General features: G+C 50.6%; 2 protein-coding genes across 6 annotated transcripts in view; one reads left to right on the plus strand and one right to left on the minus strand.

The window, feature by feature from the left end:
• Positions 1–2,303: 2,303 nt before the first annotated feature.
• On the plus strand, positions 2,304–5,967 carry ZFAND2B (zinc finger, AN1-type domain 2B). 4 transcript variants are annotated; one of them, XM_015563652.1, is made up of 10 exons: positions 2,304–2,386; positions 2,497–2,572; positions 2,845–2,939; positions 3,084–3,215; positions 3,346–3,497; positions 3,750–3,845; positions 4,518–4,578; positions 4,666–4,733; positions 5,282–5,354; positions 5,465–5,967. In XM_015563652.1, exons 2-10 carry the CDS (start codon positions 2,518–2,520, stop codon positions 5,483–5,485), a joined length of 753 nt encoding a protein of 250 aa, XP_015419138.1. In that variant the 5' UTR covers positions 2,304–2,386; positions 2,497–2,517; the 3' UTR covers positions 5,486–5,967. The 4 variants fall into 4 exon arrangements, with proteins under 4 accessions (XP_015419138.1, XP_006763430.1, XP_015419137.1 ...); XM_006763367.2 differs by having other exon boundaries at positions 5,561–5,967; XM_015563651.1 differs by having other exon boundaries at positions 5,674–5,967.
• Positions 5,968–6,085: 118 nt separating this feature from the next.
• ABCB6 (ATP binding cassette subfamily B member 6 (Langereis blood group)) overlaps positions 6,086–11,019 on the minus strand; it is a 9,332-nt gene continuing 4,398 nt past the window's right edge. The window contains exons 6-20 of one of the 2 annotated variants that reach the window (XM_006763366.2): positions 10,623–10,627; positions 10,117–10,243; positions 9,500–9,609; positions 9,238–9,303; positions 8,940–9,065; positions 8,709–8,785; positions 8,562–8,625; positions 8,364–8,449; positions 8,099–8,156; positions 7,789–7,893; positions 7,211–7,385; positions 6,964–7,076; positions 6,657–6,751; positions 6,514–6,582; positions 6,086–6,370 (exon numbers count right to left, since the gene is read on the minus strand). In XM_006763366.2, the coding sequence (XP_006763429.1) occupies positions 6,259–6,370; positions 6,514–6,582; positions 6,657–6,751; positions 6,964–7,076; positions 7,211–7,385; positions 7,789–7,893; positions 8,099–8,156; positions 8,364–8,449; positions 8,562–8,625; positions 8,709–8,785; positions 8,940–9,065; positions 9,238–9,303; positions 9,500–9,609; positions 10,117–10,243; positions 10,623–10,627 (1,388 nt within the window). In that variant the 3' untranslated portion in view covers positions 6,086–6,258. Of the gene's footprint in view, positions 6,371–6,513; positions 6,583–6,656; positions 6,752–6,963; positions 7,077–7,210; positions 7,449–7,788; positions 7,894–8,098; positions 8,157–8,363; positions 8,450–8,561; positions 8,626–8,708; positions 8,786–8,939; positions 9,066–9,237; positions 9,304–9,499; positions 9,610–10,116; positions 10,244–10,622; positions 10,628–11,019 lie in introns of both variants that reach the window. The other variant, XM_015563632.1, reaches the window with a different exon arrangement.

Consider the following 11,019-nt stretch of genomic DNA (forward strand, 5'->3'; position numbering starts at 1 on the left):
TTTCCCTGAAGGATTGGTCAAAGATGTCCCATATACTAACTGGTTGAAATTTTTGCATAGAAGTAGGTCAAAGTACTTCTTGCAGATAAAGTTGGAATTTTTCTTTTAAAAACATTGTTCTGAATATAGACATTCCTTCATTTATGATGGGGTTATAGAGCCACCGTAAATTGAAAATACCATTAAGTCAAAAAATGCCTTTTAAGCCCGGCTGGTGTGGCTCAGTGGTTGAGTATCGATCCATGAACCAGGCGGTCCCAGATTGATTCCTGGTTGGGACACATGGCCAGGTTGCAGACTTGATCCCCAGTGGAGGGGCATGCAGGAGGTAGCCAATTGATGATTCTCTCATCATTGATGCTTCTTTCTCTCTCTCTTCCTGAAATCAATAAAGACATACAAAAAATACCTTTAACCTACCGATCATCATAGCTTAGTCTAACCAGTTTTTGTTGATCATCTATGGCTTTTGCATTACTGTAAAGTTGAAAAATCATAAATTCATTATAAATCAGGGACTATGTGTACTTTGTGATTACTGTGGAAATAGAATTTATTTTTTCCATTTATTTTTACAGTGACACACTTGAAAGCCACTTATTTTTAAAAATCTATCTTATATCTAACCTCTCTACTGAGTTTTTGTTATACCTAAGTATTGTCCCCATTCTGGTCCAGACCATCATAATGTCTTGCCTGGGTTACAGCAACAGCTTCCTACCTGGTCTCCTTTCTTCCAATCTCATATTTCCTCCAATCTCTTCTCTACTCTGAAGCCAAAGTGACTTTTCCAAAATACAAGTCTGATCATGTCGCTCCCTGCTTAAAACTATTCATAGTTTCTCATTGTATTTTTGTTAAAATTCTCAATACTAACTGGCCTCCAATACCTGAGGTGATTTGGCCTCTGCTAGCTCTCCAGTTTCATTTCCCTCTAGCCTGCTTCATATACCATAAGATTCAGATACCCCAAGTTTTTTTTAAAGCACATTTAAAGGACCTGGTTCTCTCTTATCTTCATTTGTCCCTGCTGTTGCCTCCGCCTGGAATGCCATCTCCTTCCACCACATTCCTTTCGCTCTTGGATTCACCTAGCCAAAATCTACTCAACCCTTAGGTTTTGGCTTGAATAACACTTGTCAGACCCTGGAAAGTACTGCCATATTACCCTGTATGTCTTTTCTTTGAATGTATCATCCAGTGACAGGCACGTGGAAGGATTCGGAAGAAGCAAACACATCGTGAAATAGAGCCAAAAGTTAGAGGGGGGAGAGAGGGGAAGAATAAGAAGGGAGTGTCTTCTCATTTCCAGTTGTGGCCTGGGTTAACCCTCCATTTTGGAGGACATTGCTCAACTCTAAGCTTATGTGCTCTCATGGTCAAATTTATGGGAAGATAAATTTAAGGGTGCGACCATTCCCAGTCATGAGGGGCCAGAGAGGCACGTGAGAAGCAAAATGTGCTGAAGCTGGAAGCTGCCGGAGGAAAAGCAGAACACCAGTCCGGTGACTGTCATGCCTCATTCCAGAAATATTTAATATGCACTCGGAATATTCAAGTCTCACGTCTTTCAAAGTGTGTTGTACATGGATCATCTGTGTGCTTGGGTGCGCCCTCCCGAATCAGAAGCTCCGGGACCCAGGAATCTGCATTTAAAACCAGCTCTGTGGGTAATTCGCATTCATACTGAAGTCACACAGTTCAAGGCACCGCGCTGGGTGCCAGGAACCTAACAGAACCAGGGCGGCGTGGTTCCTGACTTCCCAGTATATTTGTGTGTATAAACAGCCGATTACAATAAGATGACACAGATGCTGGAACAGACCTGGGGAGGTCACATAGCCGGTGTGCTTAGCTCAGACTGGGGATGGTTCGGGGAGCCTTACAGAAAGGGCGTCAGAGCGGAGCCTGGAGGAAGGATCTGCAGCTCTGGAGAGAAATCCGTACTTTGGGGAAATATGGGAGTCAGCTGGTGGAGAGTAGGTGCAGCCGTGGCCGTGAATGAAATGGCCAGGTGTAGAGTGAGAAGCGGGCGAAGGACCGTCTTGTGAAAGATCCCGATCCACCCCAATCCTCCTTCCCCAACAAATCACCTGTGCTCGGCTTCGCGGGTCCTTTCGCCCTACGCGGAGCTAAGTCCCGGCGCAGGACCAACCCAGTCCCAAGCCCGGCACTGGCACATTACAGGGTGGGCGACAGGTGCTTGGATATCCTATAGCCGAGGAACGGAGCTCAGTCTGCGACCCCCTCCCACTCACGGGCGGGGCTCGGCCGCTCGGCCGCCCTGCGACTGCGCGAGATGTGCCGCCCTGCGCGATGACGTCAGTGCGCCCGTGCGCGCTGTGGGAGGAGTGGGACCTTTGGACCGGGAGGCGCAGAGGCTCCGGTAATACGGCTGGGCGGGGGAGAGGATGGGGAGGGGCAGGGAGCCCCCCCAGAGTCCGGACCCGGAGCGGGAGCCCTAGAGATGCTCAGCATCGCTTCTTCTTCTCCCAGCAGGCCTCGCCCGGCCCAGCGATGGAGTTTCCGGATCTCGGGGCGCACTGTTCCGAGCCGAGCTGTCAGCGCTTGGGTGAGGGCGGAGCGCGAGGGGGTGGGACCGGGTGGAGAGGGGCTTGGAGCTGCAGACGAGACGAAGGGTGGGCTCCGGGGGCTGGGAATGCCGGGAGGGGCGGGCTCGAGGTTGGGACGGTGTCAGAGGGGGCGTGGCTAAGGAGAGTGGACTAGAGCCGGGTGGTTTGTTGCAAACAAGGTGGTGTTTTCCTTCCTCGGAGTGGAAGGCTTGAGCGACCCGGAACGATGTCAGGGTCCCGCTGGACCTGCAGTCTGACATATTCCCTGCAGATTTTCTGCCGCTCAAGTGCGACGCCTGCTCGGGCATCTTCTGTGCAGACCATGTGGCCTATGCTCAGCATCACTGTGGATCTGCTTACCAAAAGGTGAGGGCGATGGAGGATGCATGCGAATCCCTCCATTCCTCTGCCTCCTGCTTCCTCTCCTTTATTGTCTGAGTTTCTTTCAGGACCAGAGATTTGGTTGAAGCGGGAGTGGGTCACAGACTGAGCTCTGTTCCTTAACTATAGGATATCCAAGTACCTGTCTGCCCACTCTGTAATGTGCCTGTGCCTGTGGCCAGAGGGGAGCCCCCTGACCGCGCTGTCGGGGAGCACATTGACCGAGACTGTCGCTCGGATCCAGCACAGCAAAAACGTAAGGTAAGCATTGGAGGGGTTGGCCATGACCCAGCTGGGCTTATGGATGCCTGGACACCTGAACAACTATTCTTACTGGGTTGGGAAAGGGGGTCAGTTTCAGCATGGACAAACCTTCCCAACTCCACCTCAGATCTTCACCAATAAGTGTGAACGCTCTGGCTGCCGGCAGCGGGAAATGATGAAACTGACCTGTGAACGCTGTGGCCGAAACTTCTGCATCAAGCATCGTCACCCACTGGACCATGATTGCTCTGGGAAGGGGCACCCAACCAGCCTGGCAGGGTAATTGCAGCCAAGTCTTCTACTTAACCTATGGGACCGTTCCATCCTTCTGAACTGACTCAGTCTTTATAACTACAAGCTGGGAAGTTTGAACCCTGTCCTCTTTGACTAGGGAGTCTTAACTTCCTTTTCAAGTGCATATTTTTCCAGACTGTTTGGAGGAACTCCCTCCTGAGTTCCCTGGTAAGGCCTGGGAGCTGCATGCGAGCTGACTACCCTAGGACACATGCCAAGAATGTCTCTTCCCTACAGACTTGCTGCCATCTCCAGAACACAAGGTCTGGCTTCTTCTACAAGCACCGTCCCCAGCCCAAGTCAGACCTTGCCTTCATCTACCTCTCCCAGCAGGTAGGTCTCCCCATTTCTTCTCTCCCTTTTCCTCCTTTATCTCTGACTTCTACCTCTTTTCTTTTTCTTTTTTTTTTTGACCTCTGCTTCCTGATCCAAAACCAAGGCATGTGCCCTGACCAGGAATCAAACCAGTGACCTCTTGGTTCATGAGTTGACACTCAACCACTGAGCCACACTGGCCGGGCAGTTTTCAATCATTTTCATTCCCTTTATCTCATTTAATGCAAACAACAACCATGGGAGTAAACACACACGCGCGTGCGCACAAACACACACCACAAAAACAGCTGCATTGTCCCCATTTTAACCCTGTCCTCTTTGACTAGGGAGTCTTAACTTCCTTTTCAAGTGCATATTTTTCCAGACTGTTTGGAGGAACTCCCTCCTGAGTTCCCTGGTAAGGCCTGGGAGCTGCATGCGAGCTGACTACCCTAGGACACATGCCAAGAATGTCTCTTCCCTACAGACTTGCTGCCATCTCCAGAACACAAGGTCTGGCTTCTTCTACAAGCACCGTCCCCAGCCCAAGTCAGACCTTGCCTTCATCTACCTCTCCCAGCAGGTAGGTCTCCCCATTTCTTCTCTCCCTTTTCCTCCTTTATCTCTGACTTCTACCTCTTTTCTTTTTCTTTTTTTTTTTGACCTCTGCTTCCTGAATGTCTGCCTTAGAGCCACAGCCCAGTCTCCATCATGGATTGCCCCTCCAGTGATTGCTTTGCAGAATGGCTTGGTGAGTTGAGCAGAGGTTGAACGGACAGAAGCAAACCCATACAGAGTAAAGTCCAAGGCAACTGGTCTTGTTTCTCTTTTTTTGCAGAGTGAGGATGAGGCTCTGCAGCGAGCCCTGGAATTGTCCCTGGCAGAGACCAAACCCCAGGTCCCAAGGTACCTACTCTCTGGTGAAAGAGGATGGGATGTGGGAAAGAGATAGGTGGGAACACTCTGATCTGTTGCAAGATAATAGTTAGGCCTGGCCAGCAGGCTCAGTGGTTGAGCATCAACCTATGAACCAGGAGGTCACTGTTTGATTCCCAGTCAGGGAACATGCCCAGGTTCTGGGCTTGATCCCCAGTTGGGGAGTGTGCAGGAGGCAACTAATCAATGATTCTCTCTCATAATTGATTTTTCTATCTCTTTCTCCCTCTCCCTTCCTCTCTGAAAGCAATAAAAATATATTAAAAGAATAAAAAGGTAATAGTTAGGTACTTGAGCCCAAAATTAAGCTTACTAACTATATGACGTTTGACAAGTTTTTTAACCCATTAGGGTCTTAATTTCCTCTATAAAATGGGATCATACTAATACCTACATTGTAGGGTTGTATAGAGATTGAGATAATACTCAAAAGTGTTCAACACAATGGTGTCTAACAGATCAGATGCTTATATTTTAGATATTATTGTCATCCAACTTAAGCTGCTCCTCTCTCCCAGTTCTCAGGAGGAAGAAGACTTAGCTTTAGCACAAGCACTGTCAGCCAGTGAGGCAGAGTACCAACGGCAGCAGGTACGAGGATGGGGTAGAGGTGGGTCCTGCACAGGGAGTGAGTAAGGAGTTTTGGGGGTTCTTCCAAGTGGTTGAAAGTTTTGGAATGGTGGTTATCTTTTTGTTTTCAGTATGACTCCGGCCCATGCTGAGCTTGGAAGTGAGGACTGCCCCCTCATTTCCATGACATCACACCCTGTCTTCCCCTCCCCCTCTCCTTGCTCCAGGCCCAAAGCCGCAGCCTGAAGCCGTCCAACTGCAGCCTGTGCTAGGGCCTTGGGCTTGGGGAGGGAGGCTTAGCTGAGGAGGACTGTGGCCCTCACATCTCTAAGGTCCACAGGGAGAGGAGGCCAAGAGCAGCCAGGAGTGAAGACGAGGAATGACGCAAAGGCTGTTTCCAGGGAGTATCAAGAGAAACAACTGTGGAACTCAGTCTATAGAAGGCCCTGCTGGCCCTCCAGCTACGTGGGAGATAGCAGCTCTGAACTGTTCCCTGGTTGGGCCCTCGGGGATGCTGGCCAGGCCCCACTCAACTCCCTGCATCATGTCATCCCCCTTACACTGGGGCTGCCTGCACCTGTGGGGACAGGGAGGGTCCTGGGAGGAATAAAGGATATTGGTAGTTAATAGCACATCCAAGTGGTGTGTTTCTTTCTCTTTTCCAACCAAAACCAGTAGAGTCCTGTCAAGAATGCTCACCCAATCTAAGAGTAGAGGCCTACTGCAATGTGCCACATCATGAAGTCACAGTGTTCCTAGCACAGTCCACACTTTTATTTCCCCCAAAATTGCTTTACTGAAAGGTCCCTTTTCCCCACTTTGGCTAGCACAGCACCCCAAGACCAGGATAAAATATGCCATGGAAGAAGGGTACATCTTATTCCCTTTCAGTGACCCTTTGGGAAGGAAGTAGCCACAACTTTGGTCACCATGCCTTAGACTGGGGTTTGGTATCTTCAGGGATTTCATCCTGTCCCTGCTGCTGTAACCGCCACATGTCCGCATACATCCCGCCTCGGGACAACAGAGCCTCATGCCTGGAGCAAGGAGGAAAGCGTAAGTCCCAACTATCAGTTTCACCACAAGAGTCCTCACCACCAGCCCACAGAGATAACGGATTTGGCGAGAGAGAGCGCCTCTCTCAGAGGCCCAGCCCTGTCCATCCTGCTGTGCCCCTTACCGTCCTCTCTCCACAATGCAGCCATCCTTGATGACGAGGATCTGGTCAGCATTGACCACAGTTGAGAGCCTGAGAAGTCAAGAGACCAGTTACCCACCGCACCCCCAAAAGTGGCCCCGCTGCCTGCTGCCCCGGTCCTGTACCTGTGTGCCACTACAATGGTGGTGCGGTTGGCGCAGACTTTGGCCAGGGAAGACTGGATGGCCCTCTCATTAGATGTATCCAACGCTGATGTTGCCTACAGAGAGGGTCTGGGTAAAACTCCCTTTGCCACCCAAATTCCCAGCAAGCTGCTGGCCAAGGTCTCAGGTATCAAAAAGATCCTTGTTTGCACTTGAGAACTGTAAGGTGTTTTGTGAAACATGGAATCCTGGAAAACAGTGCCCCGCAGGAATGGCATGGGCACAGGCAGGACAGGAGGGAGGGGTGAAGGCTGCCCAGGGCCCTCACCTCATCCAGCAGAATGATGTCGGGGGCCTTGAGAATGGTGCGGGCGATGGCGACACGCTGCTTCTCCCCACCGCTGAGCTTCAGTCCCCGCTCGCCCACCTGCGTCTCATACCCTGTGGATATTGCCCACCTCCCTCAGGTCACACATGATAAACTTGGTTTCTGTGTTCAGATGAGGCAAGGAAGGGATGGAACAGAGGACAGAGGGAGTAACAGCCCAGGGCAAAACAGGGCCAGGGAAGCTCACCCTCAGGGAAAGCCACAATGGCATCATGGATGCCTGCAGCCTTGGCAGCAGCCTGCACCTCATCATTCCCAGCTGTGATGCGGCCATAGCGAATATTGTTGGCAATGGTGTCATTGAAGAGGACGGTGTCCTGGGGCACAACTCCAATGTGAGACCGGAGGGAGATCTGGGTCACCTGGGGCCAAGAGACCATATTCCTGGCCTGTGAGATCCCCCCAGGCCTAGGAGGAAGGATGGGCTGGTGGAAAGCACATGGGATGAGAGCCCCTGGGTAGAATTCCTGCTACCACCACCCCAAGCCCTAGCTGTGTGGACGAGCCACTCCACCTCTCCGAGTCTGTTTCCCCATCGCTAAAGAGAAAAGTCCCATTCTCTCCCTGCTTCCCTAGACTGCTGCTGATCTTTGTACCGTGTACAGCACCATACATGACTCTGTCTAGTGTAGGTAAGATGGTGCTAGAAAGGCTAAGGTCTCCTGCCCCAGCTTTTTGAAGAGGTGAGGTCTCCTCCTCTCCCTGGATGCTCAGCAGTTACCATTCTTTTACACACAATGACAGTTTCCTCCCAAACAACCTCACCTGTGAAATGTCCTGACCATCTATTCGAATGCAGCCAGAGCTGATGTCATAGAAGCGAAAGAGCAGACGCAAAATTGTGCTCTTCCCTGCTCCAGATGGGCCCACCTGTTGTAAGGGAAACGCATTCTTAGGCCTGTTGGCTTTTAAGGCTTTTTCTCCAAGAGGGCACCAATGTCCATGGAGGCTGCCACATTCACATGTGACCACACGACAGGGCTCTCTAACTCCTAGCCTGGGTCACAAGCTACCATGGGCACTGGAATAAGGAAAGATGGAGAAGGCTGGGCCCAGTGGCTGGGTTTCCTCTTACCAGGGCCAGGGTCTGCCCAGGCATCACAGTGAAGGACACATCCTGCAGGGTCTCCCGCCTGCAAGAAGAGCGGGTATGGTCAGCAGGCCTGCTTCACTCCCAGTGCCCACTTCCATCACCAGAGCTACTACTCGGCCCTGACCCTCCCCTAGGTGGGCTCTCTTCCCAAGAAGCAGGGATGGCTAAGAGGCAGGGATGAGGGGCAGGAAGGCAGTAAGTAGACAGTGGGACAGGGTCCAGGGACGGCAAAAGGGGAGGGGCTCACCCATCAGCGTAGCTGAAGTGCACATTCTCAAACTCAATCTGGCCCCTCTGGAAGCGAAGGGGCCCTGCTCCAGCAAGGTCCTTCACCTGGGAGAGTGTCAGCAATGCGTGGCGCTGTTACAGGTCTGGTATTCTCCAGACACCAGAAATACCACGTGGCTCTCACTCCCCCAAACCCCACTCTTCTCTCTTCACTCACTTCTGTTTCCTCCTTCAGCAGATCAAACATGTTCTCCATGTCAATAAAGTTGGTCTGGATCATCCTGCAAGCAGTCAATGGTTGGAGCTCCTCTGAGGAGGTGGGGAAATAATGCACTGCCCAGGTGAGGGCCAGGGATCAGGTTACCTGTAGTACGTGCCAAACCAGTTGAGGGGCATGTACAGCTGGATGATGTAGGTGCCAAAAAGCACAAAGTCCCCGACCTGTGGAGATCCAAGGAAGAGGATCATCCACCAGAGGCCTTCAGGTTATCACCCTGCCCACTTCCTGTCATCTCTCTGCTTCCCACCCAGGAGCCTGGTGGCCAGACATAGACCCCAGGCCCCCTCTTCCCTGTCCCCAGCACAGTTCCCTCACCTGTAGCTTCTGCTCACTGACAAAGTACGCGCAAAGCAGCGAGCCAGCAAGCAGTCCAAGTCCAATCACCAGGTTCTGAGTCTGATTTAGTAAAACCAGTGACGCGCTTGACTTCCACTCCAAACCCTGTGGAAATAACAAGCGAGAGAGGAATGTCACATATGTGCTGACCATCACCAAATCCAAACCTGGGCCCAGGCACCTTCAACCTCACAGCCCAAATTTTATTCTTTTTGGCTCTGGTAATGCCACAAGGCCAGGCCATTGCTGTTAGTAAGCCTCAAACTAGCGTGCTCACCTGATATTTAATGATGGCTTCTCGATAACGTTCCACTTCATAACCTTCTGCATTGTAATACTTCACCTGATGAATTCAAAGCACCATTTGACATGGCTGCAGCATTCAGCACCTGGATCATTGCTTCCAGATCCCCAATCCCCCCTTCCTAATTCTAAATAGCACATCTTGCACCCCCCAGCTCCTCAGCAGCCTCGGTGATCCCAGGCACAAACCTCCATATTTCCATGCTTCACACCACTGCCACCAAGGCCTCTGTTACCGTTTCAAAGTTTAGCAAAGAGTCCACGGCTCGTGCCCGGGTAGCGTTTTCCTGTGTGTTCATATCACGTCGAAACTTTGTTCTCCACTCAGTGACCACAATGGTTAGGGCTACAGCATGAAAGGAGGAGGGGAAAGGAGAAGAGATCAAGACAACATTTTCAACAGCAGAAACCACATGTGTATGTCTGATGCCTGTTACACACTAACCCTACGTCATAGCCCAGGGACCCATGTTCTGAAGAGAGAACATCTAAGCTCCCTGAGGGAAGAGGCTGTGTCCAAGATATCTTTGCAGCCTGTACAGGCCTCATCTGTGAAGATGCTTTTGATGAGCAAGTCAAAGCAAGCTGCATCTGTGACACAGTGAGCTTTCTCCTTGACTCGTATCCACACGGGACCTACTGTGACCACAATGCCCTGGCCCTCCACACAGGTTAAGCTAACGTTTCCATGGCAGAGGAGTCTGCCCATCCACCATTATTGGGGAGCTGAGGAGACTATTCAAGTCCACTAATCTATAGTCTTCCAAACTGGGTCACCCAAGTGGGGTCAGAGCTCATGCTCAAGGGAGTCCTTGGAGAGTTCAGGGAGCTGGTTTCACCAAGCAGCACGCACTGAGGTAAAGACTCATGCACAGGAACACGATGAGGCCAAACCAGGCGTTGAAGAACATGCTGAAGTAGATGATGCCAATGATGATGTCAGCCAGTGTGGGAAGAACGTTGAAAATCAGGTAGCTGGGAGGGGAAGTCAAGTGACAAAGAAAAGTATATGGGCTCAGAGCCAGCAACTCTACCTCTAGCAGTTTCAGTGTGGTTTTTTGTTTTCAACAGCAAAAGACTGCAATCAAGCTAAGTGCCCCTCAGGAGGTGGATGGCTAAAGTAAACACAGCATGCCCAAACTACAGAATGCTCTGGGTCTATCATAATGAAAGAGGGAGATCTTCATGCTCCAATGAGAATATATCTCCGTAACATTTTATTAATCAACTGTGAGGCCCTAGTGGTCTGGCTCAGTGGATAGAGTGTCACCTGAGGACTGAAGGGTCCTGGGTTCGATTCCAGTCAAGGACACATGCCCAAGTTGTGGGCTTAATCCCAAGTAGGGGGCGTGCAGGAGGCAGCCAATCAATGATTCTCTCTCATTGATGTTTCCATCTCTCTCTCCCTCTCCCTTCCTCTCTGAAGTCAATAAAAAATACATTTAAAAAGTAAAAAAAAATGCAACTCTGAGGATGACCCCTATATTGTGCCTGTTTTAGGAAAAACCTTCACAATACCACTTTAGTTCTGGGAGTCTGCACATATACATGTAAAAATGCCAAGAAGCAGAACTCAACATACTAAATGCAGTGGAAACCTCTGAAGAAGTGAGCAGAATTCAAAAGAGGTTTGCTCTCAATCTACTTTAAGTTATTACAGAGCATATGTACATTAACCTTATTAGAAAAAGAAAGAGGGCAAAGGGGCAGCTCCCCAAGCTGGGTCTGTTCTCAGGCCCCCCTGCTTTTCCTGCCC

Source organism: Myotis davidii, unplaced genomic scaffold, assembly GCF_000327345.1.
Source record: "Myotis davidii unplaced genomic scaffold, ASM32734v1 scaffold575, whole genome shotgun sequence".
NCBI classification, from domain to species: domain Eukaryota; kingdom Metazoa; phylum Chordata; class Mammalia; order Chiroptera; family Vespertilionidae; genus Myotis; species Myotis davidii.

Coding starts and splice junctions, on each gene's coding strand:
- ZFAND2B (XM_006763367.2), top strand. CDS start 2,518: ATGGAGTTTCCGGATCTCGGGGCGCACTGTTCCGAGCCGAGCTGTCAG. Junction 2,573..2,844: donor GCCGAGCTGTCAGCGCTTGG/GTGAGGGCGGAG, acceptor TATTCCCTGCAG/ATTTTCTGCCGCTCAAGTGC. Junction 5,355..5,560: donor CAGAGTACCAACGGCAGCAG/GTACGAGGATGG, acceptor TCCTTGCTCCAG/GCCCAAAGCCGCAGCCTGAA.